The sequence below is a fragment of the Bos indicus genome, chromosome 29, assembly GCF_029378745.1.
Source record: "Bos indicus isolate NIAB-ARS_2022 breed Sahiwal x Tharparkar chromosome 29, NIAB-ARS_B.indTharparkar_mat_pri_1.0, whole genome shotgun sequence".
Classification (NCBI taxonomy): domain Eukaryota; kingdom Metazoa; phylum Chordata; class Mammalia; order Artiodactyla; family Bovidae; genus Bos; species Bos indicus.
The window spans coordinates 40,263,941-40,276,201 of NC_091788.1; the positions used below are offsets into that span (position 1 = coordinate 40,263,941).

Sequence of the window (12,261 nt, forward strand, 5' to 3'; positions counted from 1 at the left end):
CAGAAACCGAAACATAACCTAGAGAGACCCCGGCGGTTCCAAGGTCCACGGCGGGCACGGAGCCTGGATACAGGCAAAGCCCCCAGCCGCGGAGCGGCCAGCGCCGCGGGGCAGGCCAGGCACTGCCTAGGCAGAGCCACGGGCACGTTTGGGAGCGAAAAGCCCGCCAGTCCGAAGACTAGCTGGTATGTCCCCGGCCCCCTGGCCAGGGATCCGCGCTCCACGGTAGTCAGAAGGGCTCACCTAGCATCGGGGTCTCCGGTCCCCCCGCCAGATCCCAATCAGGACAGCCCCGGCCAGGGGCGCAGGACGGCCACCCGCCCGGACCACAAGCTGCTGTCCCATTGTCCCGAACTCCCGGGCTCGCCCGCGCCGACAGTGCCACGGGCGGGTGCCCGGACCCGCGGCTCCGGGACGCCCCTCCGCGCCTCCCGGCTCCGCGCCGGTAGCGCTCCGGTGAAGGCTCAGGGGAGGGGTGCGGGGCGCTTACCTCTCAGCCCCAAAGTGCCCCGGCGTCTTCCTCCCGGTGTAGCCGCGGGCCGGGGTGCCCGGCAGCAGGAGCGCGACGCAGGCGGCCCGGAGGAGCAGTCCGGCCCACATGACCGGCGGCGGCGGGTCCCCCCGGCTCGGCTGGGCTCCGGCGCCACGCGCGGGGGAGGGGGCTGCGGGCCCTCGCCCCTCCTCCTGGCGCCGCGGGGAGCGAACCAGCGAGCCCCGAGCTGGCACGCGGAGCCGAGCAGGGGGGCTGGGGACGCCGAGAGGAGGCGCCGGGGGCCGCGAGGGGACGCGGCGTACGGCTGGGGGGTCTCTCGCACCTCGAAACGAAACACACAAAAGGCAGCGGCGCCCGCCGGCCCGCCGGTGGCCTCCCGGGGAGGCGCGGAGCCCGGGGCGGGGGCAAAGATCAGGGACCCCTGGGGGCGGGGTTTCGTCCTCGGCCCACACCCCCTGCCCGGGTTTGGGAGTCGGCTTCCTGCGAAGGGCTGTGGGCGTGAGACGGAGGCCGGGGGAGGAAAGAGACTCCGGGAACAAGGCTGGAGGCTGCGCGTCCCGGGAATTGCTGGTCGCGATGGAGCCCGAGATACCTGTGTTGTACGAGAAGGTGGGACGCTGAGTTTTTGCAGGTGTTCAATTTAGGGTGGTTACCTCACCCTGCTGGAGAAGGAAATGGCAACCCACTTCTAGGCTAGCCTCCAGCCTACCAGCAGGTTTGCACCCTAACCCTCCCTGGGTGCGCCGGTCAGTGGGTTCCCCTGCTCCCTGATTGGGGGCGCTAGCGGCTCTTGAACCCACAGACTCCCCTTGTCCCCTTCAGCAGCTGCCCCAGGCCAGTCAAAAGATGGTAGGCAGGAGGGTGGTGAGCAGGTGGTGGACGTAAGTCAGAATCATCCGGCTGGGAGAAAGCGGAAAGGCTGACTGAATTCTACTTTCAGCTTTGGGCAGGAACCTCCCATCAGTCCAGCTTTTACTTAAACACTTGTGGGGATGAAGGTCTCACTACCTATCAGAAGGCAGCCCAATCCAATTTTGAGTAACTCCCATTTGTTGGGAAGTGTTTTTCCTTCCCAGCTAAATTACCCCTGTGCCTTTGGTTCTGCCTGTGCAGTAGCCTTTCCACTGGCGACCTCAGCCTGTCACTAAAGTCCTTAACATTGGTGGCCACAAGTGAACACGGTGCCAACAGTGGTCTGGATTCTTGCCTCCTCCCTTCCAGATGCTGTACTTCTATTAACACAGCCTGATATTGCTTGGCCTTTTTGACAACCCAATGATGCTGTAAGTTCCTTACATAAGATTCACAGTAAAGGAAAGCCTCCGGTGCTCTTTGTTGTCATGTCTTTTTGTTGTTATTGAACACAAGCTGCTAAGCCGATCTCCTTACCTGAACCTGTGTGGCTGAGTTTTTGCAGGTGTTCAATTTAGGGTGGTTACCTCACCCTGCTGGAGAAGGAAATGGCAACCCAGTCCAGTATTCCTGCCTGGGAAATCCCATGGACAGAGGATCCAGGCTACAGTCCACGGAGTCTCAGAAGACTTAGTGACTACATAAGCTCGTCGTGTTAGTTTGACCCATCTGAGCAACACGTTTTCAGCTAATAGGTTGCCAACATACTCTGTATTGGAAATGAATGCTACTTCCATACTTATGTCCATTCTGAGTCCTGAGGACCCTCAGGGTCTTAGGGCATCTTTTCTTTATGTTACACACCCAAAGGTGCCCTCCCCGCTCTGCCGTTCAGACTGCATTCCTCACTACCACTCACAATGTGCTTCGATGCCCAGTCGGTGGCCACATAGTCAGAAATCTAGCCCTGAAATCATTCTTTAAAAAATATTTATTTGGCTGCGCTGTGTCTTAGTTGTAGAGTGTGGGATCTAGTTCCCTGACCAGGGATGGAACCTGGGCTCCCTACCTTGGAGGTATGGAGTCTTAGCCACTGGACCACCAGGGGAATCCCATAGCCCTGAATTATTAAATAGGGATAAACAGAAAACTCTTCCTTCATTCGAGCCTGCAAAATCTATCACACCGCCGTCCTTATCATTCCTATCTAGACCACCATCGGTGTCAAATAGGTGCTCTGTCTTCCTGGATCTAGAAGCTACCCACAAATTCTCAACATATTTGCACAGGATAGGTTTTTTTTTTTTACATACCTATCACCCTTCATGCCATCTTCTCCCATGCTCCAGCACACCTCAGCTACCTCCTTTCTGAACTTGACTACTTTATGGAGTTCCGGCCCCTCCGTCTCACCCTGTAAGTCTGGCAGACTTGGGTCAGTGGGCAGCCACAATGACCGAGATGTAACTGTGTATAAAGAAAGTCCTTATCTATCCTCAACAGAAGCCCAGGAAATTTAAATCTGTAAATTCCTACTGGTGAATTTTGAAAGAAACTTTCTAAATAGCCCGACATTTCTTTCACTTCCTGTTTCTTTGACCTTATGGCATTCACCTTGCTCACCATACCAAGTTCACTTCTTCAGTTTGGTTTTCACTATTTTCTGTTTGTTTTGTGTTTTGGTTTGTGTGACCTCGAGGCTTCGAAAACTTTGGACCTGGAGAGCTGCTCACTTAAAATCATTCATCCTCAAGGATGAGTTTGGGCCCATATGGTTCCTCAGTATTTCCTCACCGGTTCTGTGGCTTGTGGCTGCTCAGTAACAAAAGGGACCCTCCACGGAGGGTGGAGGATTCAAGTTGTTGTTGGCTGTAGAAAGGAGGCCTCTGGCTTGTGACCCTTCCAAATGGTCATGTGATGAGTCAGTGTTTCTATTATTCTCCCAAAGGTCCGTTCGTGCAGAGGCCGGAGTGAGGCGAGCTCATCAGCGCCTACATGGAGAGGAGCCATTCCAGCTGGCTGCAGCAAAGCTCCAAAGGCAACCTTTCACCCCGGGAGAGGTGATTAATGGTTTTAAGAGGGGATGTGGGAGTGTGGCAGCAGGATGTCAGTTTCTAAAGGATTGCTGGAATTCAATCCGGAGTGAATATACCCGAGATTGTAGGAAACAAAAAGCTGCACGCTCTCTGGTTTCAAGTCAAGACTGAAGCCCCTGGTAAGTGACAACCTTCTCCTGAACATGGCAGGTCTCCGCAGCTGCAGGTCAAACCACTGAGAAGCACCAGAATAATAACCCTGCCACATTCTGTTTTTCTCCCATCTAGGATTAAATTTTTTAAATAATCACAATCTGGAGGCCTTTGCTTGCCTGCCTCATTAAAGCTGGTCTCTGGCATGGGGGCAGGCGTTTTCAATTCAAACCATGACTTGAAGAATTCAAATCACAGTGTTGAGTTTCAAGTTCAAACTGTGGTTTTTGAGAGATGATTATTTTTTCCCTTAAGACCCTTATCCTCCACCCTCAGAAACCCCAGGAGAGTAAGGGGAAAAGAACTGTAATGAAACTCAAGGAATGCCTCCAGGGAAGGAAACTTACTCCCAAAGACCCCCAAAGCAGAGATGCTTCTTTGCTCTTTTCCTTTTAACCTAGAATCTCCCAAAACCACAGTTTGAACTTGAAACCACAATTTTCCTGACACTGTATCAAAGGCTGGTCTTAAAGGAGCCAGCCAATATGCCTGGGATCAACCCTGCTCCACTGTTGGGACAGAGCAGCCTTTATTCCCACTGGATCACTGGTGGAAACGTGGGCCCAGACACTCTGACCCACTGAGTCGAAAGAAGACTGGCTCTGTTTGCTGAACAGAAGGGTGAACCCCAAATGTGCCCTACTCCTGTATTTTCAAACCTAAGGCACCAAAGGTTTACTCAATGAAACCAGAGGAAATAAAATCTGAATCCAAAGGGCATGTGGCAACAGGAAGCTGGGAGGAGTGTGAGGAGCAGTGCCTAGGGGGCTAGTTGGCTGAATGCTGCACATACAGCTGGCTGTAAAATGACGTCAGGAGAGGCAGCCCAAGCAGCATTACTAACAGAGGCCACTGGGAATAGAAGGATGACTGGAGTCAAAGGCAACCCAAGACAGCTGAATTTCAAAAACCTGACTCCCTTCATCCCTGGGATCCCACCAAGAGCGATCATATGACAAAGGAGAGGTACAGAGGACACTTCTCTACCTGAAAGGAATGTTCCAGCAGCCAGGACAAGGGGCCGCTGCAATGGCTGTGAAGGAGAGAATGGCAACTGCAGTACCCTGGGCACAGAGCGCCTGGGATGCTGGAGAGCCAAGCAGGAAAAGAAGAGCAGAAACAAATGCATCTTTCTTCTTAGACTCTACTTTATTTGGTAAAACTCAGAAACTAACCACCAATTCACGTCCCCCCACCTCCTTCCCTCTGAAGAAGGCAGTTCCCCAGAGACAAAAAGGCTGTGGCTTGGAAATCATCCACCATCTGCAGGTCTTACCCTCAGGCAGCCCATGGCCTGGTGGTCAGCCCTCCAGACCCAAAGCTCTCAGAGGCAACAGAAGAAAGCAAAGGAAGCTCTCACCTCAAAGACAACGAACCCCTCCCGCCCCACCTTCCCCCTACCCACAACCCTCCCCGACCCCAAACCTAAATAAAAAGATAGTGAGGACAATGCATGAGTGTGGGAGACACACACACACACACACACACACACACACACAGAGCTTCCTTTCATCCAAAGAGCTGCAAAACTGCTCCCTGGAAGGACAATTGGCTGTACCAATCCAGGCTTGGTGGCCCAAGGTGATGGCTGGAATCATGTGAGACTGGTAAAAATCCAGGGAGAAAACATTTCACCTTCAGCCCTTGCCCAGGTCTCCAGTGAACTGGTTTTCGTTCTACGAAATCCCCATTTCCACTCAGGTAGGCTGTGGCTTCTGGGGCTTAGGGACAGGCTTCCCATGGCCGAGAGACAGTGGCAGGGAGGAGGAGAGCAGGAGGGCAAAGCCTTCAGAGAGGGTCTGGGAAGGGATCCCTGCCCTTGGCTAATGGATCCGAGTTAACTCCTCCACCACCTTGATCAGGTCATCTGCAGTGGCCTCTCGCTTCATCCCGCTGCCATCGTCATACTGCAACGAGGAAAGGGGAGGAGGGGAGGCCGTGAGGGCTGAGAGCGGGCTCTCCCTCCCTGGGGAAGGGGACGCCCACAACGGTACGTGCGCCACACTGCCATGGCAGGAGCAAAGACTGATCATCAGAAGCCTGTGCTTCTCCTTGGGGGTCCAGGTGAGCAGGGTCTGCTGGCAGCAAAGCTGCCCAGAGGCTGCCACCCAGTATATACATCCATCTCCACCCGGCTGTTTGCCAGAGGCACCACCTCCAGTAGGCAATACCCCAAACTCCAGCACCATGGTAACTCCTCTTCCCTGCAGGATCCTGGCCCTGCCCCCTTTCCTAAGGATGTTCCAGGGATCCCAGACATGCCCGAAGGTGCCCTCGTTGCTAAAGTTACAGTGCCTGGTGCCTGGTGGGGGAACCCACGAGCCTCAGCCTTATCTCCTTGCCCTTGGACACTAGCTTTCCATGTGGGTAGAAGAAAACTTTAAAAAGGGCTCTTAGCACGTGGGAACCAAGGGAGGGGAGCCCTCCTGGCGTGCCTGGCCCTGCAATGGAGTTGAGTCACTGGCCCCGGGGCTGCACCCTGCACAGTGGCACAGCTTACCTGTAGGTTTGCCACAACTTCCTGCATCTTGGGCCGGCTGATATCCAGGAAACTCTCAATCAAGTCGCCATCGATGAAGCCGGTGGCTGGTTCTGTTTTTCGTTCAGTATGAAAGGATCTCCAAGTGGACAGATGAGTTAAGGAATGTGCTGATCATTTGGAAATAATAAATACCCTCTCCGAACTCATCCCCACCTCTGTGCACAAGACCACAGTCTGAAGCAATCATCAGGAGGAGAACAGAAAACAACAGGTTCAACTAAATATCACAGCTGTTTGGACAGTTTTGCAATTTCTAAGACCTATAAATCATTACCTAATCCAATGATCCTCTCAACTGGAATAATCATCAAAATAACCTTTTAAAAATTACAGGGATTTCCCCTGCAGCCCAGTGGTTAGGAGTCTGGGCTTTCAATGCCGAGGGCATGGGTTTGTTTAATCCCTGGTCAGGGAACTAAGATCCTGCAAGCCACACAGCAAGACCAAAAACAATTAAAAAATTAAAACAGAATACAGATGACTCTTAGTTCAGAGCATGGACATATACAGATTTTTTTTTTTAACAAGTGCTCCATGTGAACTGGATGCTTGCCAGTTCACATGCTTGCTCTTTAAGTCTAGCCTTCACAGATTAATAAGCTGAGGCTCAGTGAAACAAGAGATGTGCCTAAAGTCCTGTGGGTTAGCAGAACACCAACACATCAGCCTACGTCCTCCCTCCTTGGCGAGAGCTGGTTTATCCTGCCTTACAACAGACTCTCAGCAGAATCCCCTCCAGAGCCCAAGGGCTCCTCGTCCCTCTCCCACAATGAACAAACTCCCAGTAGTACTGGGCCCCTCAGTGTCCAGGGGGCGGACCCTTGGGCTTCCGGAATTCACAGCTTCTTTGCTTTCCCCCTCCTTTTCCATTCGGCCTCTCTAGCGAGGGTCCCCAAACACCACTGCCCCGAACAACATCTCTGAAAGGATGTTCTAAGTTGTGATCTAAACTTAGGTCTGACGTGCAACGCCAAAAAGGTCAGAAGCAGACACAGGGCATGAACCTCAACGTACATTTTCAAGATGAACCAATAAAACTGGGAGATAAGTGCATGGGGGTTCATTATACTCATACGATTCTCTCCACTATTGTGTGCTTGAAATTTTCCATGAGAAGTTTTTACATAGCCTGTTCCCCACTGGAACCTAGTCAAGACATTTTCTAGAGGGACAAATTTCCAGAGGCCGCTCAGGGTAATGTGCTCTCTGCCTGGGCCAGGCCATGTTTTTGAGCAAGGGGGCACCTCTGGGAAGGATATAAGGAGTGCTCAATCTTGCCCACACTTTTGATGACTTTATTGAGTCGATTCTGCATGTCCAACAAGAGGTTGTACCAGCTCTCTGACAATGAGGTCACCAGGCCTAAGGAAGCAAAGGGAACCAAAAGCTACAGGGCGCTCCAGAGCCCACAGCGAGCACTGCCTGCCAAGGGGAGCCCAGGCAGGAGGACGGACGAGCTGGCCACCGACTCTCGAAACCCTGCTCTCCCCTGGCCCTGGGAAGGAGGCTGCACGCCTCACGGGGCCACCCTTACCAATCATGCCATTGACCGTGCCGAAGAGCACCGAGCCCTGCGTGGGCGTGGAAGTCTCGCCCAGGTTCTGCATAACCAGAGAGCCGTGGCAAAAGACGTTGACGAACTCGCCCAAGTGGAAGAGCCCAACCTCCTGGAGGTGTTGCCGCTCCTCATCCGTGGTGGCAGCGCTGCAAGGGGTGCGAGACACTCACAACCCAGGCCTCCTGTCCCCCAAGTTGGGGCCCCAAGGACCGCGTGCAGTGATGGACAGACTCCCTGGTGGGCCCACCCACTCCACAGAGGAGCTGGCCTGAAGAGGCTCATCCATCTCTGCAGCCTGATTCTCTCACAGATACCCTCTACCCCTGTGAAGAGGCGCATGCGAGCCTGTGAGGGCCCTGTGTCCTCACCTACCACAGGCTACTCCCACAGCTGGCCACTCACCTATCCTTCTGACACACAAACAAGTTAAAGGCATTTTCAGCCCCCAGGAAATTGTCATCATCCAAGATTTCCACAGCACTCATCCAGTTGGGGTTAAAGTCTCGAGCAATCTTAAAAAAGACAAAATACAAGAGGGGAAATACAATCAGCAGTTTGCAGGCAAGCCAGTGTTGAGACTTGGCCAAGTGCCTGCCCTGCCTGTGTTTAACAACCGCCCCTCTATAGAGTCTCCCCTTTGCCTGGCCAACACGGTCCTGAAACAGGGCCTACTCAGAGTTCAAGTTGGGGGTCTCTAAAAAGACTGAACGGATGCACAACGTGTGCTCCAGGGATGACGTTTCTGCCCACACTGGGCTTCATCACCCCTCACCGCCAGCTTAAGCAAGCCAACCGCCCACACCCCGGCTACCTCTTCGAAGTTGCCCTCCATGGGCTTGTAGGCCAGCAGGAGCACCGAGCGCATCAGGTCGCCCACCAGGATGAAGTCGCCCTTGGTCTTCAGGTAGAGCGCCATGATGTTGTTGTAGTGGTTGCACTCCGTGCGCAGCTCCTTCTCGGTCGTCCACTCATAAAGCCGCACCTGGAGAGGGGGGCAGTGCGTTTCTCTCAGCCCCAGGGGCCTTCCATCTGCTGCACCACTTACCCCAGTGCAGTGTGGGGTGTGAAATGGTTTGCTGTGGAACTCGCGTGAGCATTTGTAATTATTATACATTCATGAAAGATGAAAACAGAGTGAGCACATGAAACTTAATACTACAAAGTTTTCCTTTATATTAAAAAAAAGAATAACTCAGGATAAAGAAAAATACTAAGTAAATAGTAAAGCAAGTAACACTATAGAAATGACAAGAGATGGTTTTGTGACTGAAGTCTGGTAACTGTCTAAGAAATATCTCTAGAAGGAGAAGATCCATTTCCAATTTCCTGATCAGAAAGAAACAAGATCACCTCCCAACAAACTGCCCTTTCTGAACCCTTCTCAAAACACATACATCCCTGGCACCTTTTGATGTTCATCCAATGAGCAAAGAAAATAGAATAGAAAAGTCCAACAGAAACTCACTCTAAAGAACTAGTCTCTGGCCACCCCTCTACCCAAAGGGGAAAAAAATGCCCCTTTTTTCTTCACTGCAGTGTTTCTTCCATTATAACCATATCTCCAAAAGAACAAAGATGCTTTATGATCAACAGACAGATGAACAGATACTTGGCACAGCCCAGTCCCAGCAGATCCTTCAGGGTCCAGGCAGCCCCACCCACACCTCTGCACGTACAGACACTCCTGGGAAGAAGATATGAAGCCATGATTTCTCAAGATGTGTTCAAAGAACACTAGCCCCACAGGTGTGCACTCCAGGGCTCACTCGTAATAAGCACAATGGCTACCACAACTCCTGTTCTGGGTCAGGTGAGCCCAGAACACCACAGATTAGGAGAAGCCCAGTTGGACTGGGCTTCCAGACTTCCAAGAGTGAGGTGAAGAAGCGGTAAATGCAAGTAAACATTTTGAGTCTCATGAGCCCTTCCAGCAAATTATGAAACCTAAGGGTGGTAAGAGATTGTGGGAACCCTAACTTAGTAGCAAGTCAGACAGAAGTCTGAGTAACACTACTTGGGCTGGGGTTTGAATAAAGACAGTCTTGTGGGACCGAGCCCTTGAACCTGTGACATCTGACTCCAACTCTGGGTAGCTAAAGTCAGAATTCAAGTAAATTATAGGACCCCCCAGTTGGAAAACTGATTGTCATAGGGATAAAAACTCCTCACACATGGTGTCAGAAGTGTTGTGAGTAAAGATACAGTTTTCCCTTACTCTCCAAACCTGCCCTACTCACAATCTTCTCCATCAGTACACAGCAACACCATCTCTGTTACTCAGGCCAAAACACTTGACCCTTTATTCCCTTCTCACGACTCATCTTTAAGCCCTCATTCAATTCAGTTCAGTCGCTCAGTCGTTTCTGACTCTTTGCGACCCCATGAACTGCAGCACGCCAGGCCTCCCTGTCCATCACCATCTCCTGGAGTTCACTCAAACGCACGCCCATAGAGTCGATGATGCCATCCAGCCATCTCATCCTCTGTGGTCCCCTTCTCCTCCTGTCCCCAATCCCTCCCAGCATCAGAGTCTTTTCCAATGAATCAACTCTTCGCATGAGGTGGCCAAAGTACTGGAGTTTCAGCTTTAACATCATTTCTTTCAAAGAAATCCCAGGGCTGATCTCCTTCAGAATGGACTGGTTGGATCTCCTTGCAGTCCAAGGGACTCTCAAGAGTCTTCTCCAACACCACAGTTCAAAAGCATCAATTCTTTGGCGCTCAGCTTTCTTCACAGTCCAACTCTCGCATCCATACATGACCACAGGAAAAACCATAGCCTTGACTAGACGGACCTTTGTTGGCAGAGTAATGTCTCTGCTTTTGAATATGCTGTCTAGGTTGGTCTTAACTTTCCTTCCAAGGAGTAAGCGTCTTTTAATTTCATGGCTGCAATCACCATCTGCAGTGATTTTGGAGCCCAAAAAGAGTCTGACACTGTTTCCACTGTTTCCCCATCTATTTCCCATGAAGTGATGCATTAGAGCCCCTCAATACTAACATCTGCGGGATTTGACTACCCTTCAGCTCCTCTGTCAGCACACTGCTCCCAGCACCGTCCACTGCTCTCTGGATCATCACCAGAGCCTCTGAGCTGATCTCATTGCTTCTACCCATGGTCTTCTACCACCTTCTCCAAGATGCGCAGTGAGCTTTTCAAAATATAACTACAGGGACTTCGCTGGCGGTCCAGTGGTTAAGAATCCACTTTCCATATAGCAGAAACCAACACAATATTGTAAAGCAATTATCCTTCAATTAAAAATAAATAAATTTAAAAAGGAAAAGAATCCATCTTCCAATACAGAGGACATGAGTTCGATCCCTGGATGGGGAACTGAGATCCCACGTGCCGTAGGGCAACTAAACCCCACCACGCCACAACTAGAGAGCCCGCGCCTACAACAAAAATCCTGTGTGCCACAACTAAGACCGGACACAGCCTGATAAGTAAAGCAGCATATTTTATATATATCATACATATATATATATGTATACATATATAAAACTACAGTCACGTCATGCATTTGCTCGAACCCTCTAGAGGTTCCCATCCCCTCGGAGTAAAACCCTTAGTCCTTACAAACCCAAAACACACAGCCTATCTGGTTCCGCACGTGCTAGCTCCTGGCTGCCTCTCCGACTTATCTCCCAGCACCCAGCACTGCCTTCCCACACTGGGTGCAGGCTGGCCATGGACTCCTGGCACTTGTCTTCTTCCAGACCAAGGTATGGCTGGCTCCCTCCTTTCCCTCAGAAATCTGCCCCAAAGCCACTGTGCGAACCTTCCTAACCATACGACAAAACAGCGCCACCTCCATGCTCACGCTGGCACTCTGTCAGCTTCTTGTCCTGTTTTTATTTTTCACGAGGTGCTTCTCATCATACATACACATATATATTCTATTTGCTCACAGGCCCCAGGAGGCTAGCTCTTTGTCCATTTCATCTACTGCCTCATCCCAACTACCAAAACAGTGCTTAGTATACTTCAAGTGCTCAGTTAGTACTTCTTGAATGAATGTCAAGTTAAAGTATTTAAGGGGACGTCCCTGCTGGTCTAGTGGTTAAGGCTCTGTGCTTCCACTGCAAAGGTTGCAGGTTAGATACCTGGTCTAGGAATTAAGATCCCACATGCTGCAAAGCACAGCCAAAAAATAAATAAAGCTGCTTTTTCTTTGGAAAAACAAAAAAGAAGTATTTAAGCAATGCTTCTCTACTCTTGATCTTCTCAGAATCTTTCATATGCTACAATGCACTGAGAAGCTTCTAAGCAGAAGATACAGGATACAGCAAGTCCCAAATTTGTTTGACCGTGTATAATTTTTTTTGTTTTTTGGCAAGGGAGGAGGTGGGGTCATGCCAGAAGAAAAGTGAAGAATTTCACAGGCCTAGTATTTAAGGGGTTTACTCAGGATGAATGCAGTTTGGCTCATTCTGTCCCACACAGATAAAATATTCTCATGCCATGACACATTCTAAGTGCAGGGACCACAGTTCTTACACTCTTCTCAATTCCCACAGAACGATACGTACACAGGGCTTCACAGAACCAAATCTGGTGTTT

General features: G+C 51.1%; 2 protein-coding genes and 1 long non-coding RNA gene across 7 annotated transcripts in view; 1 reads left to right on the top strand and 2 right to left on the bottom strand.

Annotated features, from left to right (window-relative positions):
- Positions 1–680, bottom strand: part of VWCE (von Willebrand factor C and EGF domains) — a 73,901-nt gene extending 73,221 nt beyond the window's left edge. For 2 of the 5 annotated variants that reach the window (XR_011564873.1, XM_070782598.1), the window contains exon 1: positions 491–680. Coding sequence is in view for 4 of the 5 variants with exons in the window: in XM_070782598.1 (XP_070638699.1) it covers positions 491–600 (110 nt within the window). In the remaining variant the exon portion in view is untranslated. The remainder of the gene's footprint in view (positions 1–490) is intronic. The other 3 variants (XM_019954606.2, XM_019954605.2, XM_070782597.1) reach the window with 2 other exon arrangements.
- Positions 58–4,822, top strand: LOC109554280 (uncharacterized). The gene is made up of 2 exons (XR_011564876.1): positions 58–185; positions 3,294–4,822. It is a non-coding gene; the product is annotated as an uncharacterized lncRNA (long non-coding RNA).
- DDB1 (damage specific DNA binding protein 1) overlaps positions 4,725–12,261 on the bottom strand; it is a 28,009-nt gene continuing 20,472 nt past the window's right edge. Inside the window, exons 22-27 of the mRNA XM_019954604.2 lie at positions 8,506–8,676; positions 8,097–8,206; positions 7,671–7,840; positions 7,396–7,498; positions 6,095–6,218; positions 4,725–5,501 (exon numbers count right to left, since the gene is read on the bottom strand). Of these exons, the coding sequence (XP_019810163.1) occupies positions 5,418–5,501; positions 6,095–6,218; positions 7,396–7,498; positions 7,671–7,840; positions 8,097–8,206; positions 8,506–8,676 (762 nt within the window). The 3' untranslated portion in view covers positions 4,725–5,417. The remainder of the gene's footprint in view (positions 5,502–6,094; positions 6,219–7,395; positions 7,499–7,670; positions 7,841–8,096; positions 8,207–8,505; positions 8,677–12,261) is intronic.